Raw genomic sequence first — 18,050 nt, forward strand, 5'->3', positions numbered from 1 at the left:
CCCCACACTCACCTCCCGGTCCTGGGCACAGAGGTGAGCTCTTTCCCACGGAGCCTGGCTCCTCGGATTGGACAACGCTGCGAGAAACCCCAATCTGAGCGTGGGGTGCCTGTAGCCACGGGGGCCTCCGGGGGTGTCATTGCCCCCAGCCCTGGGCAGAGGCGGGAAGTGAGTCCACACTCTAGCCCGTGGGTGTGCCCTGGTCCAGGACACTTCCTCTAGCTGAACCCTGGAAGGGCACAGACTCCCGGTACGTCTGCGCTGCCCAGGGTCCTGGAGGTCAGGCCAGGTGTACGGAGGGCAACGGGTCACGTGCTAAGTATATATTTTTTTCTACTGAGCAAGTCAAGGTAAAGTCTGTGTAAGCTAATTGTGCACCAGTGGTTCTCGGCTGGGGGTTAATTTCCCCCCAGAGGACACTGGGTAGTGTTTTGGAGATATTTTTGGTTGTTAAAACTTGGGGGGTGGGGATGGCATCTTGTGGCTGGAGCTCAGGGATGCTGCTGAACATCCTCCAGTGCACAAGACGGCGCCCCACGGAGAATGATCCAGCCCAAATGTCAATATTGCCAAAGGTGGAGAAGCTGGGGACACAGATGCAAATGGGGGAGGGAAACACTGGGCTGGGGGCCTGTTTCAAACACCCCGTTTCCTCTCCTGCACCACCTCACCGTTCCACACTACTGATCGCTTCTGAATACGCTGCACAATTAATTCCTGGTTCTCCTTTGCGGCCTTCCCCTCCCCACTGGAGGAAACGCCACACGAAGGGGACACTGCCTCTCGTGAGCACACCAGCGTACCCCAGCCCTGCAATGGGGCCACGGTGCCCGCTGGGAAGGGGGGTGGCGGAAGCCTCAGGAAGTAAGGTGGCAAGGACAGTCGTGTTTTTCCAAAGCAGAAGGAAAGGTTAGGGGCAAGAGACATGGGTGGCAGTCGGCGTTACAGGAGCTGCCTCACCTTCGCCCTGTGCCTGCGTCCTGGGTGCGGGCAGCACTCGGCAGGGGAAGGGCTGGGCGGGCCAGGCCGGGCGCTTGGCCGCAGACCCTGCCAGGCTCATTACCCGCTCTCGGTGTTTCCAAGGCCAGACCCCAGTAGCTTTGAGGCTTTCCTGCTCCAGGCGCCATCTGGTACAGGGCCTCGTTCTTGATTCTGATCTCTTGGCCTCCTTGTCCCGTTCGCCCAAGGCCTTTTCTGACCGGTACCTCAGGAGGGGACTACCTGAGCCTGGCTGGCGTTAACTATGGAGGCAGGTAGTAGAGCGGCTGGTGGCTTCCTGCCCAGCCATCTCTCAGAGCTCAGCTCCCAAGCGTGTCCCAGTGACAATCCCTCGTGCCCCCAGCACAGTGCCTGTGGACCTGGTGCCTTTCCTGCAGGGCTGGGACCCAGACGCGCCCCCCTCGGCTCCCTTCCCTGTTGAGCTGGGCCAGACCCTAGGGGTCTGTGCGCTCAGTGTCCCAGAGCCCCCAGTTCTGTCAGCTCCGCACGTGGCGGCTGCGGTGGAGTGGAGGTTCGGTGAGGGGCTGAGCTTATCAGCTCGGATGGGTCCCTTCGCTCCGCCGGGAAGGAGGTGCCCCACCTTTGCTTGCACCCGCACGCCGCCTGCGCGTGCGCAGAGCAGCCCCGGACCGTCAGGCGGCTGCTCTGCACTGTGACTCTGGCCCTGCGTCGCCGTTTTCCGGTCCTCAGGGTCTGGATCTTTTGGCTCTGTTAACCTAAGTGCCCGCCCTGGATGAAGTGTGTGAGAAACCAGGCTTGCCCTCTGGGGTGGTCTGCTGGGGAAGGCGGGCATTAAGAAAGCGCGCACACCACTCACTGCGTGCCGTGCGGAGCGCCACGGGGGGAGCAGGCTGTAACGAGAGCATGGCAGTGGGGGCGCGACTCGGCCCCGGGTGACGGTGGGTGTGTCAGGCTTTCCAGGGGGCCCCAGAGCAGCCATGTGTTAGAAGCCAGCGGAGGATGAGGGAGCAGGCACGCACACGCTAGCTGCTGGGACTCACGCACACGCGGAGCTGGGCTCCGTGCACAATGAACAGACGTCGGCTCCTCGTTGTACAACTTTATTAGGCACCTGCTGTGTGCCGGGCACGGGGACAGAGGCCGGAGAACCTACAGCTGGCCAGGAGCTCTGGCCCGTGGCCTTGGAGCTCAGTCTAGGTGGGGAGGGTGGCAAACAGGCCACCGAGCACAGAGACAAAGGCGACGGGGGCTATGCCACCCAGTGAGGGCTGGATGGGGCGGGGGAAGGCCAGGCCCGGGTGCAGGTCTGCAGGCAGCTGTGGGCTGGGGTGTCAGGGCCTTCTGGAGCAGCGGGTGCTGTCGTCCCGGTGGTGGGAGCCACGGGAGGCCTGGGTGGGAGTGGAGCAGGCCACGCTGCTCGTCCCGCCTGCCGGCCGCACAGCCCGTGGACGCAGCGTCCTCAGAGCCTTCGGGAAAGCCTCCGCCCAACCCTCTGAACCAGCACAACAGGGTTGAGGGAGGCCCTCAGGAAGAGTCCGCCATCACATCCCACATGGGCTGTGCCTGCCGCGCCCCTGCCCGGCGTCATGCTGCGGCTCCGGGTCCCTGCCCCCTCCCCTCCCAGCCCTGCCCCACACGGGGGCCTCTGGCGGTCCCAGCTGGACACACACGTCACAGGACACTGGCAGTGCCCCTCTGCGCCCCCAGATCGTACATGATCATGGACCTTCCTCAAAGACCCCTGTTCAGACGGCACAGTGAAACCGTCCGCAGTCCAAAGGCAGCTCCGTTCACCCTGCACGGGGCCCTGGCAGCAGGCTCCGGCAGTGTGGGAGGAACTGCGTCCAGCTCCGTCGTGGCCTCGGCACTGACCGCGGCCTTGACGTTTTGCCTTCCAAAGGCTTCTCTGGGGGTGGGGGTCTGCCCCACCCTGGTCTGGGTGGCAGGTGCGTGCCAGCGACGTGCTCTGTGTGGGGCCCAAAGGAGCGTGTGTGAGCAACTGCCTAACTCAAAAGATGCAGCAATGGGACCCTCCTCCCACCTGATTCTGAACGAAAGCAGTTACCCAGACACGGGCCGTCAGCTCCCTCCTGAGCAAGGCCAAGGCTGCTCTCCCTGGTCACGAAGCCCCAGGAGGCCGCCTCACCGTCGGAGGCCTGTGCTCCCTGTGCCCGCCAGCCCTGACGGCCTCGCCGCCGATGGAGATTCCCGGCTGGCGGGCCTGGCCAATGACAAGTGTCAGCATGAGCCGGGACAGTCGGCCCGGTAACGCTCACGGTGGTGCGAAGGAAAAGCATGAACCCAGCCGCTGCCGACGGGGCATCTGAGCGAGGCCGCGACAGGGCGGCGTGGGGTTCGGGCGGCTGAGGGGGCAGCGGGCCACACATCTACGCAGTGCAATGCCCCGGACAAGCGGCCACTGCGTGGATGGGCCCAGGGCCACCTCAACCCAGGTCTCTGCCTTCAGCAGGCTCATTTATTAGGCAGCAAGTCAAAGCAACTGCTCCATGGAGTGGGTGTTAATTTTTGATGGCCTGGCGTTTCCTGCTTATTTGTCACCTAATACAGTGTGGCAGTTAAGTGGTACAGTAAACCCTCATTTCAGGTGGCTTTGGTGGCACGGTTGCCACTGTGAAGTAAGCCACCTTAGAGAAGCCCAGTGGTGAGCCCAGAGCAAGCTCAAAGTATTCTAAGAGGCCACCTTGCTGGGCCTTATTCAAAGCCGGACGTGACTCAGCTCGAACTGGCGTTTGCAGAACACGCAGTGGAGAATCCCCAAAGACCAGGCCTTACCTCCCAACACCGCTCCGGGGAGCAGGGCCTCAGTGCCCGCCCAGGAGAGGCCGGCGCAGGGAGACTTCCAGTCAAGGGGGCTGCACGCACGGGTCTCGGGGGTGCCACACAGAGAAGTGACGGAGCTGCTGCAGGTGCCAAGGACCCTTGAGAGCAGAAAGGAAAAGGGGGAAGGGAAAGGGTTCACAGGATGAACAAAACCAGACACACACCCAACGACACGCTCCGAACACCCAAGGCCGTACCCCCACGGCCCTTCAACTTGGTGGCGGGCTTCCAATGGCCAGGACGACCTTCAGTGCGGCTCCTGCCTGCCTGCAGTGCTGGGCCGTTGCTCAGAGAGAGGCGGTCATGGTTTTGAAAACGCGGCTCCTCTCCCGACGGAGGAGAGCGGGTCACTACTGAAGGGCATCGAGGGGCGCCCTCCACGGGCTCCTAACCTGACCCTGGACAGCTCACCTGCCCCATCAGCTCCTTCCGGGGAAGGCAGGGGGCGAGAAGTCAAGCTTAGGGGAGCCATTTCTGAAGCCCTGCCAGCGGGGCAGAGGAAGGGGACAGAGTTGTGGCGCTCCTGTTCATTCTATAGAGCAGGGACAGGGAGTAGGGACAAAACGTGGTTGAATCTGTGCCTTTGTTCACGGAGAGCGATGCAGCTGGTGGAAACCCAGTCCCTACCCAACCAGCGTTACAGACAGGTAACCCTCACAGGCGACGTCACGTACCTGTGACCGCAAGGCTAGGTCCAAGAGCAGATCCAACAGGTGTCTGCAGCTCAGGGGGCCTGGGAACCCCCGCCCCAAGGGTTCAGAGAGAGGGGCCCTCGAAGCACCCTCGGCACAGTCACTGCAGCTGCACCACCTAGTGGCGAGGAGCTGGGGCACTGTGCCACAGCTTGCGTCCCCAGGGGCCTTGGTCACCCAGGGCAGGACTGTGGGGCTAGCTCCAGGGGGCCCTGGGGACATCCAGGAGACCCCTTCACAATGTACCTGCAGTGAGCACTGCCACCCACTCGCCCACCTGGCTGACCCCACTGGCCCGCTACTTCTGTCAGAGGCCTGGAGAAGTGGCTTCAGGCACCGACCTCTTAAAACCTAAAAGTCCCCAACAGCCTGTCACAAGGATGAAGACGAGCCACGTCCTTCAGAAGTGCCGGGTGGGCAGGGTGGCACGGCTGGAGGTTGGGTCACTGCCTGCCCAAGGCTCCGCGGTATTCCCAGCTGTGACAGCCCCTCCCACCACCCAGTCCACTTGCCCCAAGGCCATGTGTGCTCCAGGCAGAAAGGAACCAGCTCTGATGACAAGCTGAGGCCCAAAGGGCTGAGGAAGATTCCAGAACCACCGGCAACTCTCCTCTACACTGTCAAGAGGCCTCAAAAGGAAAGCCCGCAGACTGGACCGCCTCAGGAAGCAGACCCCGGTCCGGTCGGTCACTGTGAGCGCCTCGAGCCGCCTTGGCAAGTGCTGGGAGCCTCCACCATGCTGTCCGTCAGCGAGCCGCCTCGGGACAAGCTGGCCTCCCGCCTGGCAGTCCCCCGCAACCCGGGAGCAGAAGGAACACGAGAGAACGTGGACTCGGGGCACAGCCCGGACCCCCGTGCTCCCACCGCCCCGCTCCCCTCAGCCCTGCAGCCAAGCTGGCCCAAAGCCCAGGGCCTTTCCACACTCGCTGTGAGGCGGGCTCCGATTCAGTGCCTCGTCTCGCAAGCAGCGTTTAGGGAGGGGGGTTTGGAAAAGTGGGTTCTGGAGCCTGGCTGACCACCTGAGTTCAAATCCAGACGCCACCACCTTTCAAATCTGGCCTTGAGCAAGTTCCTTGAGCTCTCTGTGCCTCAGTTTCCCCGTAAGGCTGCTGTGAAGATGAAATGAATTAACGTAGTCATTCCCCTACGGCCTGGGATATGGCAGGCGGCGCGAGCCATGCCACATAAAGGACCCCAGAGGAGGGGCTGCCCTGGGCCAAGGCCGCGGCGGGGTCGGCCTGCGAGGGAACCGCCAGCCCCGGCGTTTCTCCCACCGGCTCTTCAGGAGAGGCGGGATCTCCTAGGCCTTCGTGCAGGGTCAGCAGCGGTTGCCGCCGCCATGGTTCCTTGCCAGGGGCCTGGACGAGCAAGATGGAAGCCTGAACCGCAGAGGACAAGGAGGACGTTCTGCATAGGAATAGGAATTAACTCAAGGGCTGCTTGCCGCCAGCCAAGGGACCCCACAGCCCCAAGAGCACCCCCAGAGCCCCCTCCCTTATTCCCGTGCTGAGAAGCCACGCCCAGGTTGCAGACCACCCTGCACCCTCGGAGCCTTCCTAACCCCACGCGGCAGTGGCAGAGGGGCCCAGAGATGCCGAGATCACCGCCGGAACCCGCCTGTGTTTCTGTTTGGGCCACCAGGGGCCAAAGGGAGGAAAAAGGTCAACTGTGCTAGCTGCGTGGGCCTGGCCAAAGCCTTGCATGAGCTCGGTGCCCCTTCTTGCACCGCCTCCTCCCCAGGCCGGGCCACCGAGTGCTCCTCCATGAGCCCAGGTCTCCCAGACCAATGTCATGGCAAAGGCAAGGAGGCCCCGCCAGGAACTCGGTGGCTAAGTGTGGCGGCCCTCTTTCCCTCTGAGATAATTATAGCCCCACTCGACTACAGGGAGAGCAAGTGCAAATGCCTACAGAGGCCAGGCCCCGCTCAGAGATGAGTGACAGGCCAGGTGGCTGCCGGCACGGTGGCGGGTTTGTGGCTCGTCGACAGGGGGCGACCGCCCCTCAGCCATGGCTGCCCGTGGACAGGCCGGCCGCAGGCCCCAGAGAGTGGGAGGCTCCCAAGGGCAGAAGTGAAATCTTCAAAGCTTTTGGTAAAATCTGATAACCAAATGTTGCGGCATCACGTTCAAACTTTTAAAAACCCCTGTGCCGTTGAAAGACAGCCTGTCTCTGGGTGCGGTCAGGCCTGGAGGGCAGTTTCCCCTGAATCAGTGTTTGCTACTAATACCCGCAGCCACCGTTTTGGGCCTCTGTGCTGGGCATTGGGTTCCTTGTCCAGCTTAACGTCCAGGAGCCCCGGCCATTCCTGTGTTTCTCGGCAGACCAGGGGATACCCTGGGGGCGCAGCGTGGATGTGGCGGGGCTGAGGGTGGTGCTTGGTGTTGGCTGACATGGGCTTGGGGATGGGGCACACTGACCTCTGAACTCTAGACCTGTCCTTGGCATCCCCACATCGTCCATCAGCCCCTGCCAGCACATGCTCAGAACCCCTCTCTGCCCTCCCGGCAGCCACCCGCCCCCGGCACTCAGGCGACCCTATTCCTTCACAGGACTCCAGGTGCCGGGCCTCTCCCAGGCGCGAACCCTGCCCCGCCCTGCCCAGATTTGCCACGGCGAGGCGCCCTCTGGCCCCCGGGCCCCTCCACCCTGCTACCAGCTGAGCTTCCATCTGGCCTGTGACATTTAAAACTATCTGCCCGGCCTTGGCACGTAGAGCCCGGCGCCCCAGCTGTTTACGTACCGCTGCCTCATTTGGCCCGCACGTGTCTGTGCTTCCAGTAAAAGCGTAAGCTGACCCAGAACGTGGGGCCATCCGAACCCTCCGTTCTGATCACGCCAACCTTAATTTGGCTCCTTCGCCAAGTGTGCTGTGAGCTCGAGCCCGTTCCTGACCCTACAAGGAGAAGGCGGGCCTGGGGGGCTTTGAGCGGCAGGGCAAGGTGTGGGGCCATCTGTGTGCCCGTGACACGGGAGCACATGCCTGAAGCATGGTGTGATGTCTGCCACAGCTGTCCCTCTGCTCCCTGGCTCCCGCTCCCACTGGGCCCCATGGCCCTGCTATTAATACAGCGCAGGGAGGCCCAGCAGCTGGCCGCGGCCAAATCTTTCCACACGGGTGGCGACAACTGCCATCATGCTGATTTGGGGTCTGCGCGTTCCAAAAGTGCGTTCTTTTAGACAGAGAGCAGCTGCCGTTTGCCTGGTTGCTGAAAATATGTCCACTTCGTGTTGGGAGTTGGGGAGGTCTCCAGTGACCAATCTGGGGGCCTTTAGAAAGAGGCCCGAAAGATGGGTGGTGGCTTTTGGGAGACTCCTGGGGTTCAGTGGAGCAAGGGGAAGGTGCCAGGATCTGAATGGTGACCTGAGGCTTCGCGGGAAGAGGGGGCAGAGGGCAGCCAAAGGGACTGAGTGGGGCTGTAACGACGTGATTTCTTTAAAAGACACCCAAAGAAGAGGTGGGCATGACAGAGGGCGCGAAGAGTGGCAGGGGCTGATGGCCACCACAGCTGTGCAGACCCGGGGCCTCGTCTCCACTCCGCTGTGCTTGGGCATGTCCGTAACAGTTTAAAAATACACATGTGAAAAAAATACCCGACAAATGTTTGACAAGGGCCTAGCATGTGCGGGGACCGCTCCTAGGCACGTCTCGGTGTGTGCACAGGGACGGGCGGTGAGCAGAGGCTTGGCAGGCTGGTCAGGAACCGCTCGGCCCGAACAGTCTCCTCTGGCCACAGCACACCTGTCCACTTCAACTGTCCCATCGCGCTGACCCATGTACTTCTTAAGTCTAGTATTTAAAAATACTACGGGCCCCGAAACCCTCCCACCAGCCCAGGAAAGAACGCGGCCGGCTCCTCTGTCTCTAGAATGCCCTTCCACTTTCCCTCGTCCGCCTTCTGCACCAGAGGTGACGAACACGTCACCCTGGGTTCCTCACGCGCTTGCTGTGCACGTTCTGGGTTCACCACGTACATACATGCTTGGTTTTGCTTTCGAAGTTCGTGAAAAGCACGCCCACCACGTGTCTGAACGCATATTCTTAGGCACAGGCTCTTTTCTAGCATCCAAACGAGAACAGAGAACGAGACGGAGGAAGAGAACTCTCCCCTCCCAGCAAAAGAGTCCCGGGCGACAGGAGAGGCCTCAGCAGTAAGGGGGCGGGGGGCTGCGACATGTGCCAGCAGGACGTGAAGGTGCCTGAGCTATTTGGGACAAGGCTCTGCCGAGGCCAAGGGCACGGGTTCAAGCCCCACTGATAAGCCCGCTTCTTGGCTGTGTCTGCAAACAAAAACGTCGAGTGACGGCAAATGTCATGGTAAAGTCAGATCAAGATGACTACATCTGTCGATTTATTATTAGGAGGCAAATGTCATGGAAAGAAAACATGCCCGAGTAATTCAGTCCTGTTGAAACTCAACAGGCTCCAGCTGGTCGGAACCAGAATCCGTCCCACCATTCCTCGGCTAAGAGGTGGCTTGCTAGATAGCATGTCAAATTCAAATCTGTCCCCTTTGACAGAAGATATGTGTCGGCACCTGCTGCACAGTACGGGGGACCCCTGTCGTCCAGACCAGGGTGCCTCTGACCAGGACCTGGGGATGAGTGCCGGACTAAATCGACATGGTGCCCAAGCTGATTCCCAGGGGACGAGGGCCCACACTGTCCGTTTGAAGACCTATGCATTGATCGTCACGTGCACTAAAAAAAGTTAGCTAGAAGCCGAGTGATACTGGCATAATTTTCCTTTAAAGTTACATTCATTTACATAAAGCAAGCAAGCTGATTCAGAGAAAGCTACGAAGTGTAGTCATAGCGTGGGAATGAGTGAAGTGGGAACGAATCTCTAATGGACTGTGAAAGTTTTCCTAACTTCTAAGACTTCTGAGTTCCGAAAGCTCCACCTCCTCTGTTACATCTTACTCATCTAGATCGCACATTCTGTGCGCGCTTCAGCGTTCGGGTCTTCACAGTAGCGGCTGGGAGACGCGGCCGCTGCACCATAGGCTTCACGGACACCTCGGATGGGGACTCGAGGGACGTTCAGTTCCCGCATGCCGGGAGGCCAGTGCTGAGCAATAACTAACCGGTGCTGCTGGAGTCGACTGGGTTGTCGAAGAGCCAGCAGGAGAGGAGGGTGTCGCCGAATCATCTTGGCCTCGCCCGGCCCCGCCCGTGCCGGCTGCTGTGCGGACCGGCTGCTGTGCGGACCGGCGGGCTTGAGAGTTGAGGGCAGGGTGTGGTTGTTTCTGGCGCCCAGACCACTGGTAGCCAGCTCTGCTCTGCATGCTCTGTAATAAGGAGCCGGCAGAACGTCAGTTCTAAAGTGATCAAGAAAAGAATGTGAAGTTGTGAACTGTCCTTTGGATGCTGTTGTCAAGGGGGTGGACATCGGAGCCCTGGGCTCGGGTTCCACGTCCGCACTCCTCGGTCAAGGAGTCTCGACTGAGCACTCTGAAGACTCGCGTACGTGCTGGTTTCGCGCCTGCGCCGTGCAGGGAGCTCAGGCCCCATCACCCGAGGCCTCCAGCTCTGGGATGCCTTCCGCCCGCGACGCCTTTGGTTGGAAACTCGTCTGGGGTCCCTGTCCTTCCGCCTCATCACCACGAGGTCCCTTTTCTGCTTCTGCAGCCCGTCCACTGAGCTCTAGGTCTTGACATCTCTGCACCTCACCTACGCCCCACACGCGGGCCAAAGGCACCTCTAAACCCGCGGCCGAGGCAGACTCATGGTTGCCTCCCACCCCACTCCACACATCAAACTCAGGGTCTCCTGTCGCCCACACCCGGCCCCTTTCCCCCCTTCTCCAGCATCTCGTGCCACGCGGGCATCATCCTTCACATCGCTAACTCCCCCTGTCCGTGTTGTCACCAAGCCTTGCCAGCTGACCTCCTGAATAACTCTCGAAGCCACTCTTACCGCCACTGTTTGTATGTCTTTCTAGAACCAACCCCCTCCCTAGGTCCAGCCACCATGATCTCTAACTTCCCCTCAAATCCTGTCCCCTACTCTATGGCCAGAGAGATTTTTAAAGCAGACGACTTGATTATGGCTCCTCCCAGCCATCAGGACAAGGCTTCCCAGTGTTCCAAGAATGTTCAAGATGGAGGGCTGCAGTGTGTTCCCCTGGGCCATGAGTCCCGCCCCTGCTCGGGGCCACGGACCCGCGGACCCCCGGCTCCCTAACACACTCTCTCCCTTCCAGCAGAAGGCCCGAGGACACATGAATCCTGCCCTGGAACCGCATCACCTGTCACCCTCCGCTCACAGCACAGTGGGCACGTGTCACTTTCTCAGGAAGGCATTCTGTGGCGTGCCCAAGTCTGGAATAGTTCCCTCCACTGTGCACTCTGACAAAGACACGCTCCTCTGCCGGCATCCTGGCTCGGGCTGGCACGGGACCCTCCTTAGCACAGGGACTCGCTGCTTCCAGATGCCGCACTCGATGCGCCGAGCGGAGAGATGGAGTCTGGCTGCGGCCGCCGTCCCATTCCTGGTGCCCAGCTGTGCACGGCTGCAGTGAAGTTTTGTCGATTAAACTACAGCTTCTAAGGTCTTCCATCAAGAGGCCACTAACAACTGGAAATTCATATACACCAGACCCAACGTGACTGGCCTCCCCAACTTCACGTTAGGTTCTTTCTGCCTCGCTGGGCTCCTCCCTGTCCCCACCACCGCTCTCCTGCCCCGACCTTTACCGCTGCCACCACCACCACCACTAACACCAACACCAACGACAGTGGCCATCAGCTGAGCTGCTGGTGCAGTGTTCGCTTGTTAAGACCATTACTAGGCACTTTCTATCTCTTTGCATATTTGATCGGCTCCCCAATCCTGGAAGGCAGGGTGTTTGGGGCCCCAGAAGGACCTTACTTTGCAGCTGAGGGGACAGGGGCCAGACAGGGATTGCCCGCGGTCGGCTGCGAAGCAGGGGCGGGCGAGGTGCACATCCAGGCCCGTCTGGCCCCAGGTCTGGCTTTGCACTTCTCACCTCCAGCCTTTGGTACCTACCATCTTGTTTCTTTTTTTTTAAACCCACCTAACTACTGTCTGAGAGATGACATTAAAAGAAATCCATTTGGAAAAACAATGAGCCCCCGCCCCATTCCCCACCATCCTGGTCGTGCAGTGACACGGCGAAGAGGGGTCGCTCTCACTCTCAGAGAGCACGGCGAGACACTAAGGAAAGGTGAAGGAACAGCAGAAAGACGAAAGAAGGGATTAAAAACATCTAAGTGACGTGACTGACTAGAATGCGAAAGAATAAACCAAAAATTATTTTAAAATAAAAAAGTAGTCCAGAATTACCAAATACCGCAAAATTGTATCGTCCAAGAGGAAACAAGTTTTAAGTTCCTGATTTGGAGATTTCAGACTGTACTAAAATTTCAAAAGAAATGTGGGATGCTGACCTGGGGTTGCCAACTGTGTTTTGTTTTGTTTTTAATGCTACTAAGTAAAGTTGTTTTAAAAGACTAAAGTTTTTAAAAACTCTTTTAAAAAAATCTTCTAACGGCTTAAAACAAAAAACCCAAATTACTACCTGTTGTCATTCAAAAATAAGTGACAGTGAAATACTAAAAGGTAGGACGCTCATGCAGCCTCCACGTCAAGCACAGTCCCTTCCGTGAGTAAATGGAGCCCGATGGGAAACTCACTACTTCGTCTTCATTCTTCACAACTCACTGCGGATTGGCCTTTGGCAGCCACGAGCAAATATCTGCTGGAGCAGACTTCTGGTTGCCTCGCAAACCAGCCAGTTCAAAAAGTAGCGGAATATGAGGAAAATGCACAAAAATCAATAGCATTCCTATAAACACATAATAAATAGCCTAAAATATAATGAAAACAGAGAGCCTGTTCACAATAGCAACAGAAGTACCAAATAACTTGGGAAATATGACACACAAATCACACATCCAACTCCGTGTATGAGGTATGAGAATTACATAAAGAAAACACAAATCCTTAATAGGAGAAATAGAAACTTAAATGGAGAGAGAGATCATACTCTGGCTTACGGCTAAATGCAGAAAAGACAGTATTTCCCAACTGAATTTACAGATTGAATGCAATTCCAATCAAAATATCACCAAGGTCATTACAGAACTTGATAAAAATGATTCTTAAATTCCATAGAAAAACAAACGGGCAGACTCTCAGGACTCTGCGGTAATGTGCAGTAGAATAGAAAGCACCAGCATATCTTGAAACAGTAGAAAACAATGATTGTCAAGGCTGGAAACCGATCACAGTAAAGCACCGGGGAAGATCTGACAAACGGAGCCGGCATAAACCAGCCATCGATAAAGCACACAAGCCACATTAGGCCACAATGGTATGAGAAACGATAGGTGTGTTTCAAAACCCTCTTATCTCAATTGTGAACAGGAATTTTGGTTTCTTTTTTTTAAAAAAGGATGAAGCCAACGCCAGAAATTTCAAAGCAACAAAGATGAAGATTTCTTGACAAAGATTAAAGATTTCTCTTTAATTCCTACGTATTTTTCTAGGGTCATCGCCAGCCCGCCATTCCTTCGTCCGAGGCACAGTCTGGAACCCGCTCGCTGCCTCTCCTGTCCACGCGCGGGCCCCACGGGACCTCTGGCCTGTCCTTGAGTCCTCACTCCCCGCACTGTCCTCGGGCGGTTACGACTGGGAGAAACAACAGGCTTCCCGACCTTCTGCGGGGAGGGAACGGCTGTTTCATGAGGCAGTTTCTAGACCGGCAAAGAGAAAACTCCCAACTTAACATTGACTTTCAGCCAGAACAGCGGGTGGAGGAGGAAGGGGCCGGAAGTCATCACCGACCTTTAATGAGTTTTCATGTCTGACTTTGGGAAGACCTGTTCTTATTGTCCTGGTGTTGTGACGTTTTTCTCTCACGTGTTGGGTGCGTGCCTAGCCATGGGCCCTGTTAGGATCTGTATCATTTGGGGACTGGAGGTGACCAGTCGGTCATCCGGCCCAACATCTCAGGACCCTTAAGGGCCAGGGAAGAAGAGGTGGGCAGAAAAGGCCTCAGTGGCCCCAGGCGCAGCCCCGCCCGGGGCAGAGGGCGGGTGGCGGGCACGGCCGAGGGGCTGCTGATGACAAAACGTCGCAGACCTGTCCCCACACACCTGACCGGTCAACAGTGTCCCGCAACCTGAGGGAGCCAAACACCCTGACACCTGTGCGGGCAGAACGGGTCTCACCGGCCTGCCTTCTGGAAAAACAAAGCCAAGTGCAAAAAACAAATACCTTGGAACGCTCTAACTCAGAGCCGCTCCGGTGCGCGGGCTGATTCCCGCTACCCGCTGGACTGATTACGGAGCCGGAGCCATTTGCCTGAAGATAATTGCCTCAATTCCCCACTTCACTCTGCACATATAGAAAGAGGCCCCCTCCACCAGAGCCTCAGTGACTAGACATGTAAAATTGGTCTAATCATATTCTGAAGAGCTCGAGCTGAGAGGACGCGTGCCCGAACCTCGCCACCGCCCGCTCCCCGCCGGCCGCAGGGGTGAGTCAGCCTCGCGGAAGAGAAAAACAACCCTGAGGCTGTCAGTGCTGGGGGCAGGGGAGCCGGACAGAAGCTGCCCCCCGCAAGCCGGAGGGCGTTCCAGGAGCTGAGGCGGCCTCTGCCATCGGCAGCCGCAGCGTTTCTGCCCACCGCCCGCCAGCTACAGCGCTCTGGGCTGCAGCGGGGAGGGGGCGCCTGGGCTGTGGGCTTCGTTGGTCACTGATGTCTCCGCTGGCCATGGGGTGCCCTAGACAAGCTAAAGTGTAAGTTGGGACCAGGCAGATGGACAGAATCCAGCCCCAACCTTCAGACAGGACAAAGCCTGGCAAACAGCCAGGGTCCGGAGGGTAAACCAGGGGCCACACGACAGCGCCAGGGCCAAAGGGAACAGGAGGCACCGCGCCCAGGCAGGACCTGTGTGCCCAAGCTTTGCCTGAGGGACCTTCCAGATGCTTCCTGTTGGATCGGGAGCCTAGAGACCGCTCCTCCCGCGGCAGAGGGAGGGAGGGAGGCGTTGGACGGTGGGAGAACCTGCTCAGAGCACAATGAAGGGAAAGGCTGCTCCTGGGGAGACAGCCACTCGCGGCCTGTACACAGGCGCAGGCTCCACTCACAACCCCGCTCGAGGGGCACAGCTGGAGCATTGTAATCCCAACAATGGCCTAGACGGAATCCAGCCATGGTAAAGAGGCGATTATTTCCCCCTATTGTTCGCTTTTGGCTCTAGGTAGCATTCCCCCAAAGTCACAAAATCAGGAGCCCAGGGTTGCCACCATCTCTGCTGATGAGATCAGTCCACATCGGTGCAGTATGAATAAGAGTGAAGCTGCACCCCGGGGAACCAAGCCAAATGCCTTCCTGCGCCTAGACCCCCGGGGGGTGGGCGGCAGGGGCGATGCCAGGTTCTCAGTGGGGCAGAGCCTTTCTGGTTGATTGCCACAGTGGCAGGGGGGCAGGGGGAGCAGCACTTCAAACTCTCGAATTCGTTTCTACCCAAAGGGACGTTTAAAAGGCTCTCCATCTCCAAAAGCAGCCCTTGACAACGACTGTCCAGAAAACACGCTCGAGAAGGGCGATCGTGCCCACTCGCCTGGCAGAGTGGGACCAATCTTTTACCTTGTGTTTCATCTTGGAAAATGTGTTGGTGTCTATGGGACCCGTGACAACAGCCTAGCCAGCCTTTTGGGACCTCATGTGATTCATCTCTGTCTCCCCAAGTGACCGGCACAGGGCTTTGCACACAGTAGGCACACAGGAGCAGGTGAATTGAAAGCAGTCTTCTCAGGAACTTTGGAAAGAAACGAAAATCTCAAAGTCAACTTCCCTCCCAGGTTTCCGTACCTGGTGCAGGATTCATTACTTGACACCTGCTGGCAACCCGCTTTTTAATATTTGGGGGCATTTCACATCAATATGCGCGTCATGCTGTTAGGTGGCTGGGGCTGTTCTCTCTCAATTGCCTCCATCTCCCCACAAAGCCTGGAATAAAGTGCTGGTTCCAGAAGTGACTCAACGCATAACTGCCAGGTAGCCAATATCATTTTCAATTTCCGAGGCAGCTCCGGGAGCGGGGGCAGAGGACTGATGTGACAAACACAGATTTGACTAGTTTCTTTGCTTCAACAAGTGAGTGGGAGCACGGAGGCTCGGAGCCCTACCCTGGTTAGGGGAGTCCCACAGCAGGCTGCTGGTTCCATCCACATACACCTGTTTGCTCATGTCCTGAAACTGCCACCCAAACATTCCTTCCTGTCACTGAGCCACCTGCACTTGCGAATGCTTCTAAAATAGAAGCAGAGTGGAAGAACGTGTCCATCAGCACAGCCCCCAGCCCCTCTCCCAAGGCCTCCGCATGCCTTTCATGGATTCAGAGTCTGAGCTGAAAAGAACTCGGGGGCATCAAGTTCAAACCCGGCCTGGCTCATGAGTCCTATGGAAAACATCTCCAATATGTGGTCATCTGTCCTTTGATTTAACACCGCTTCTGTCAGAGAGCCAACCACCTCCTGATAGCCATTCCATCGCAGAGCCCTAATTTTTAGAATATTTTTCCTTGGGCTGAGCTGAAATCTGCCTGTTGCTTAACTACCACCCATAAGCTCTAATTCTGCCCCCGGGGCCACACAGAAAACATCTTAATGCCTCTTCCACAGGACGATCTTGAAGGGGCTGAAGACAACATTCTTCAAATTCATTCCAAATAAGTACCTTACTGTACGAGACTGTCAGGAGCTGGAAACTGCGCCTTCCCGTCCCACAGGTCCCCCCGCCCCCACCCCTAGGCAGAGCCCAGCAGGTGATCCGCGTCCACACTCTATGTACCAGCGACAGACACAGCCATGTTCCTCAGCCTGGTGACAACCTGAGGTCGTTCATCACCCGCTCGCTCCCTTTTGAAATTCTCTCTGCAGCAAGCACTCTTTAAACTCTCGCACGCAATGCATTTTAAAGAGCATTTCTGTGCAGATCCGTTTGCTCGACCTCGGCTCTGAGCGCGATGGAACGGCCTCTCGGTGTGGTCTCAGTGAGTCGGAGGGATGCCAGAATGTACCTGTACATGTGCACGGTGGGCGCTCGACGACACAGTGTCTCGTTAAACGCTCATTTGCCGACGACGATGCATCTTGCAAAGAACATGCATTGCTAATGCAAAATCTAGTCCAGAAGTATGTATTAGGACGTGCACATTTTTTTAATAATGCAGACAATCTGAGTGTGTTTATATCAGTGGATCGGCTCTGAGCTGCCACCTCCATCATAGGCGCAAAGCACTCCTAGAAAACGAAGTACTTCCTTTACATGCACCAAAGAATCACAGCCCACCTCACTGGTGACAGCTGGCATTCATCTCCATTCAGAGGGCACTCACCAGCACCCAGGTGTTCCCAAGTTTTTTCCCACCGTGCCCTGAAAACCACCTGGACAACGTCTTTGTGCCCCGAGCACTCTCGGTGGGGCTGTGCTAACTTGAAAGCAAGCAAGCAGGTGGGTCGATGCGGGCAGAACCTTTAGAAACATCTCCCTCAGGGCAGAGCGATCAGGATTTGAGATACCCCTGTCCAGTGTCCCACAATACAACCCACACGATGACGAAGCCCTTTTGGTTTCTCTGGACGGTGTCATCATAGGGCACAGCTAGAGTTCAGCATGGTCCTTTCGGTGGGTTTGCCAAATCAATCCCACTTTATCGGACCAACCAATATCTTAATGCCACAAACTAAGTCGAAGAACACAAGATGAAAGGTAGACACAGCCGAGAAGCAGGTCAAGAACGTTCAAGAACACCCACAGCCAACACGTAGAAACAAAACCCCAACACGTCGAAAGCAGTTGCTAAACTCTGAGGTCTTAATTCTGGGTTTGGTAGCCTGCGTGCAGGCACGGCGAAGGTCTGAGGATGAATCCCACCACGCCGAGAAACAGCTGTGGGTGCGTGACTTCAGCCACCGGGAGGGACCGCCAGGCGGACGACCTCCAAAGGGAAAGCGGGATTACAGGAGGTCGAACCCCTTCGCATTTAACCCACGCTGACTCCAAGACAAAAACACCATGTGTCTCACAGGAAGCAGCCTGTAGGCATTTCCATGGATTCTAGGAAGATGGCTTTGCTTTGAGTTACGCTACCGCTGGACTTGTCACTACGGCAAAATGGCGTTCCACGTTTACACGAGAGGGCAGACACAACACGGACACGGCAGCTGGGTTACAGACGGGGCTCCAGAGCTTCCAGAGGAGCATGCTTTCCTGAGCGAGCCCACTCCGGGGATCCCCTGCAGCAGGACATGGAGAGCCTTCGATTTTCCAGGCCCGAGATAGAGCCGTACTAATCTCTCCGTCCTTTTAGCCTTTGGGGTTCAACGACACGATCGAGGGGCGTCTAGCTGTCCCCTGACCCTAAAGCTCTAGTTGATCTAACAATTTTCTCATGTAGAAATCAAACTGGAATAAACAATATTGGTGGGTAAAGAAGGTTTCTAAGGGCTTTACCACTGACTCACAGCAGATTAATCCAAAGAGCCCTTTCTCCTTAATGTCAGGTTTTTTGTTTTTTTTTT

At 57.2% G+C, this 18,050-nt stretch overlaps 1 protein-coding gene across 1 annotated transcript in view; it reads right to left on the bottom strand.

Moving 5' to 3' along the window:
- Window positions 1–2,240: 2,240 nt before the first annotated feature.
- Window positions 2,241–18,050, bottom strand: part of LOC120603399 (translation initiation factor IF-2-like) — a 20,967-nt gene continuing 5,157 nt past the window's right edge. The window contains exons 4-5 of the mRNA XM_039863735.1: window positions 3,754–3,899; window positions 2,241–2,926 (exon numbers count right to left, since the gene is read on the bottom strand). Of these exons, the coding sequence (XP_039719669.1) occupies window positions 2,420–2,926; window positions 3,754–3,899 (653 nt within the window). The 3' untranslated portion in view covers window positions 2,241–2,419. The remainder of the gene's footprint in view (window positions 2,927–3,753; window positions 3,900–18,050) is intronic.

This window comes from Pteropus medius, unplaced genomic scaffold (genome assembly GCF_902729225.1).
Source record: "Pteropus medius unplaced genomic scaffold, Ma_sr-lr_union100, whole genome shotgun sequence".
Classification (NCBI taxonomy): Eukaryota; Metazoa; Chordata; class Mammalia; order Chiroptera; family Pteropodidae; genus Pteropus; species Pteropus medius.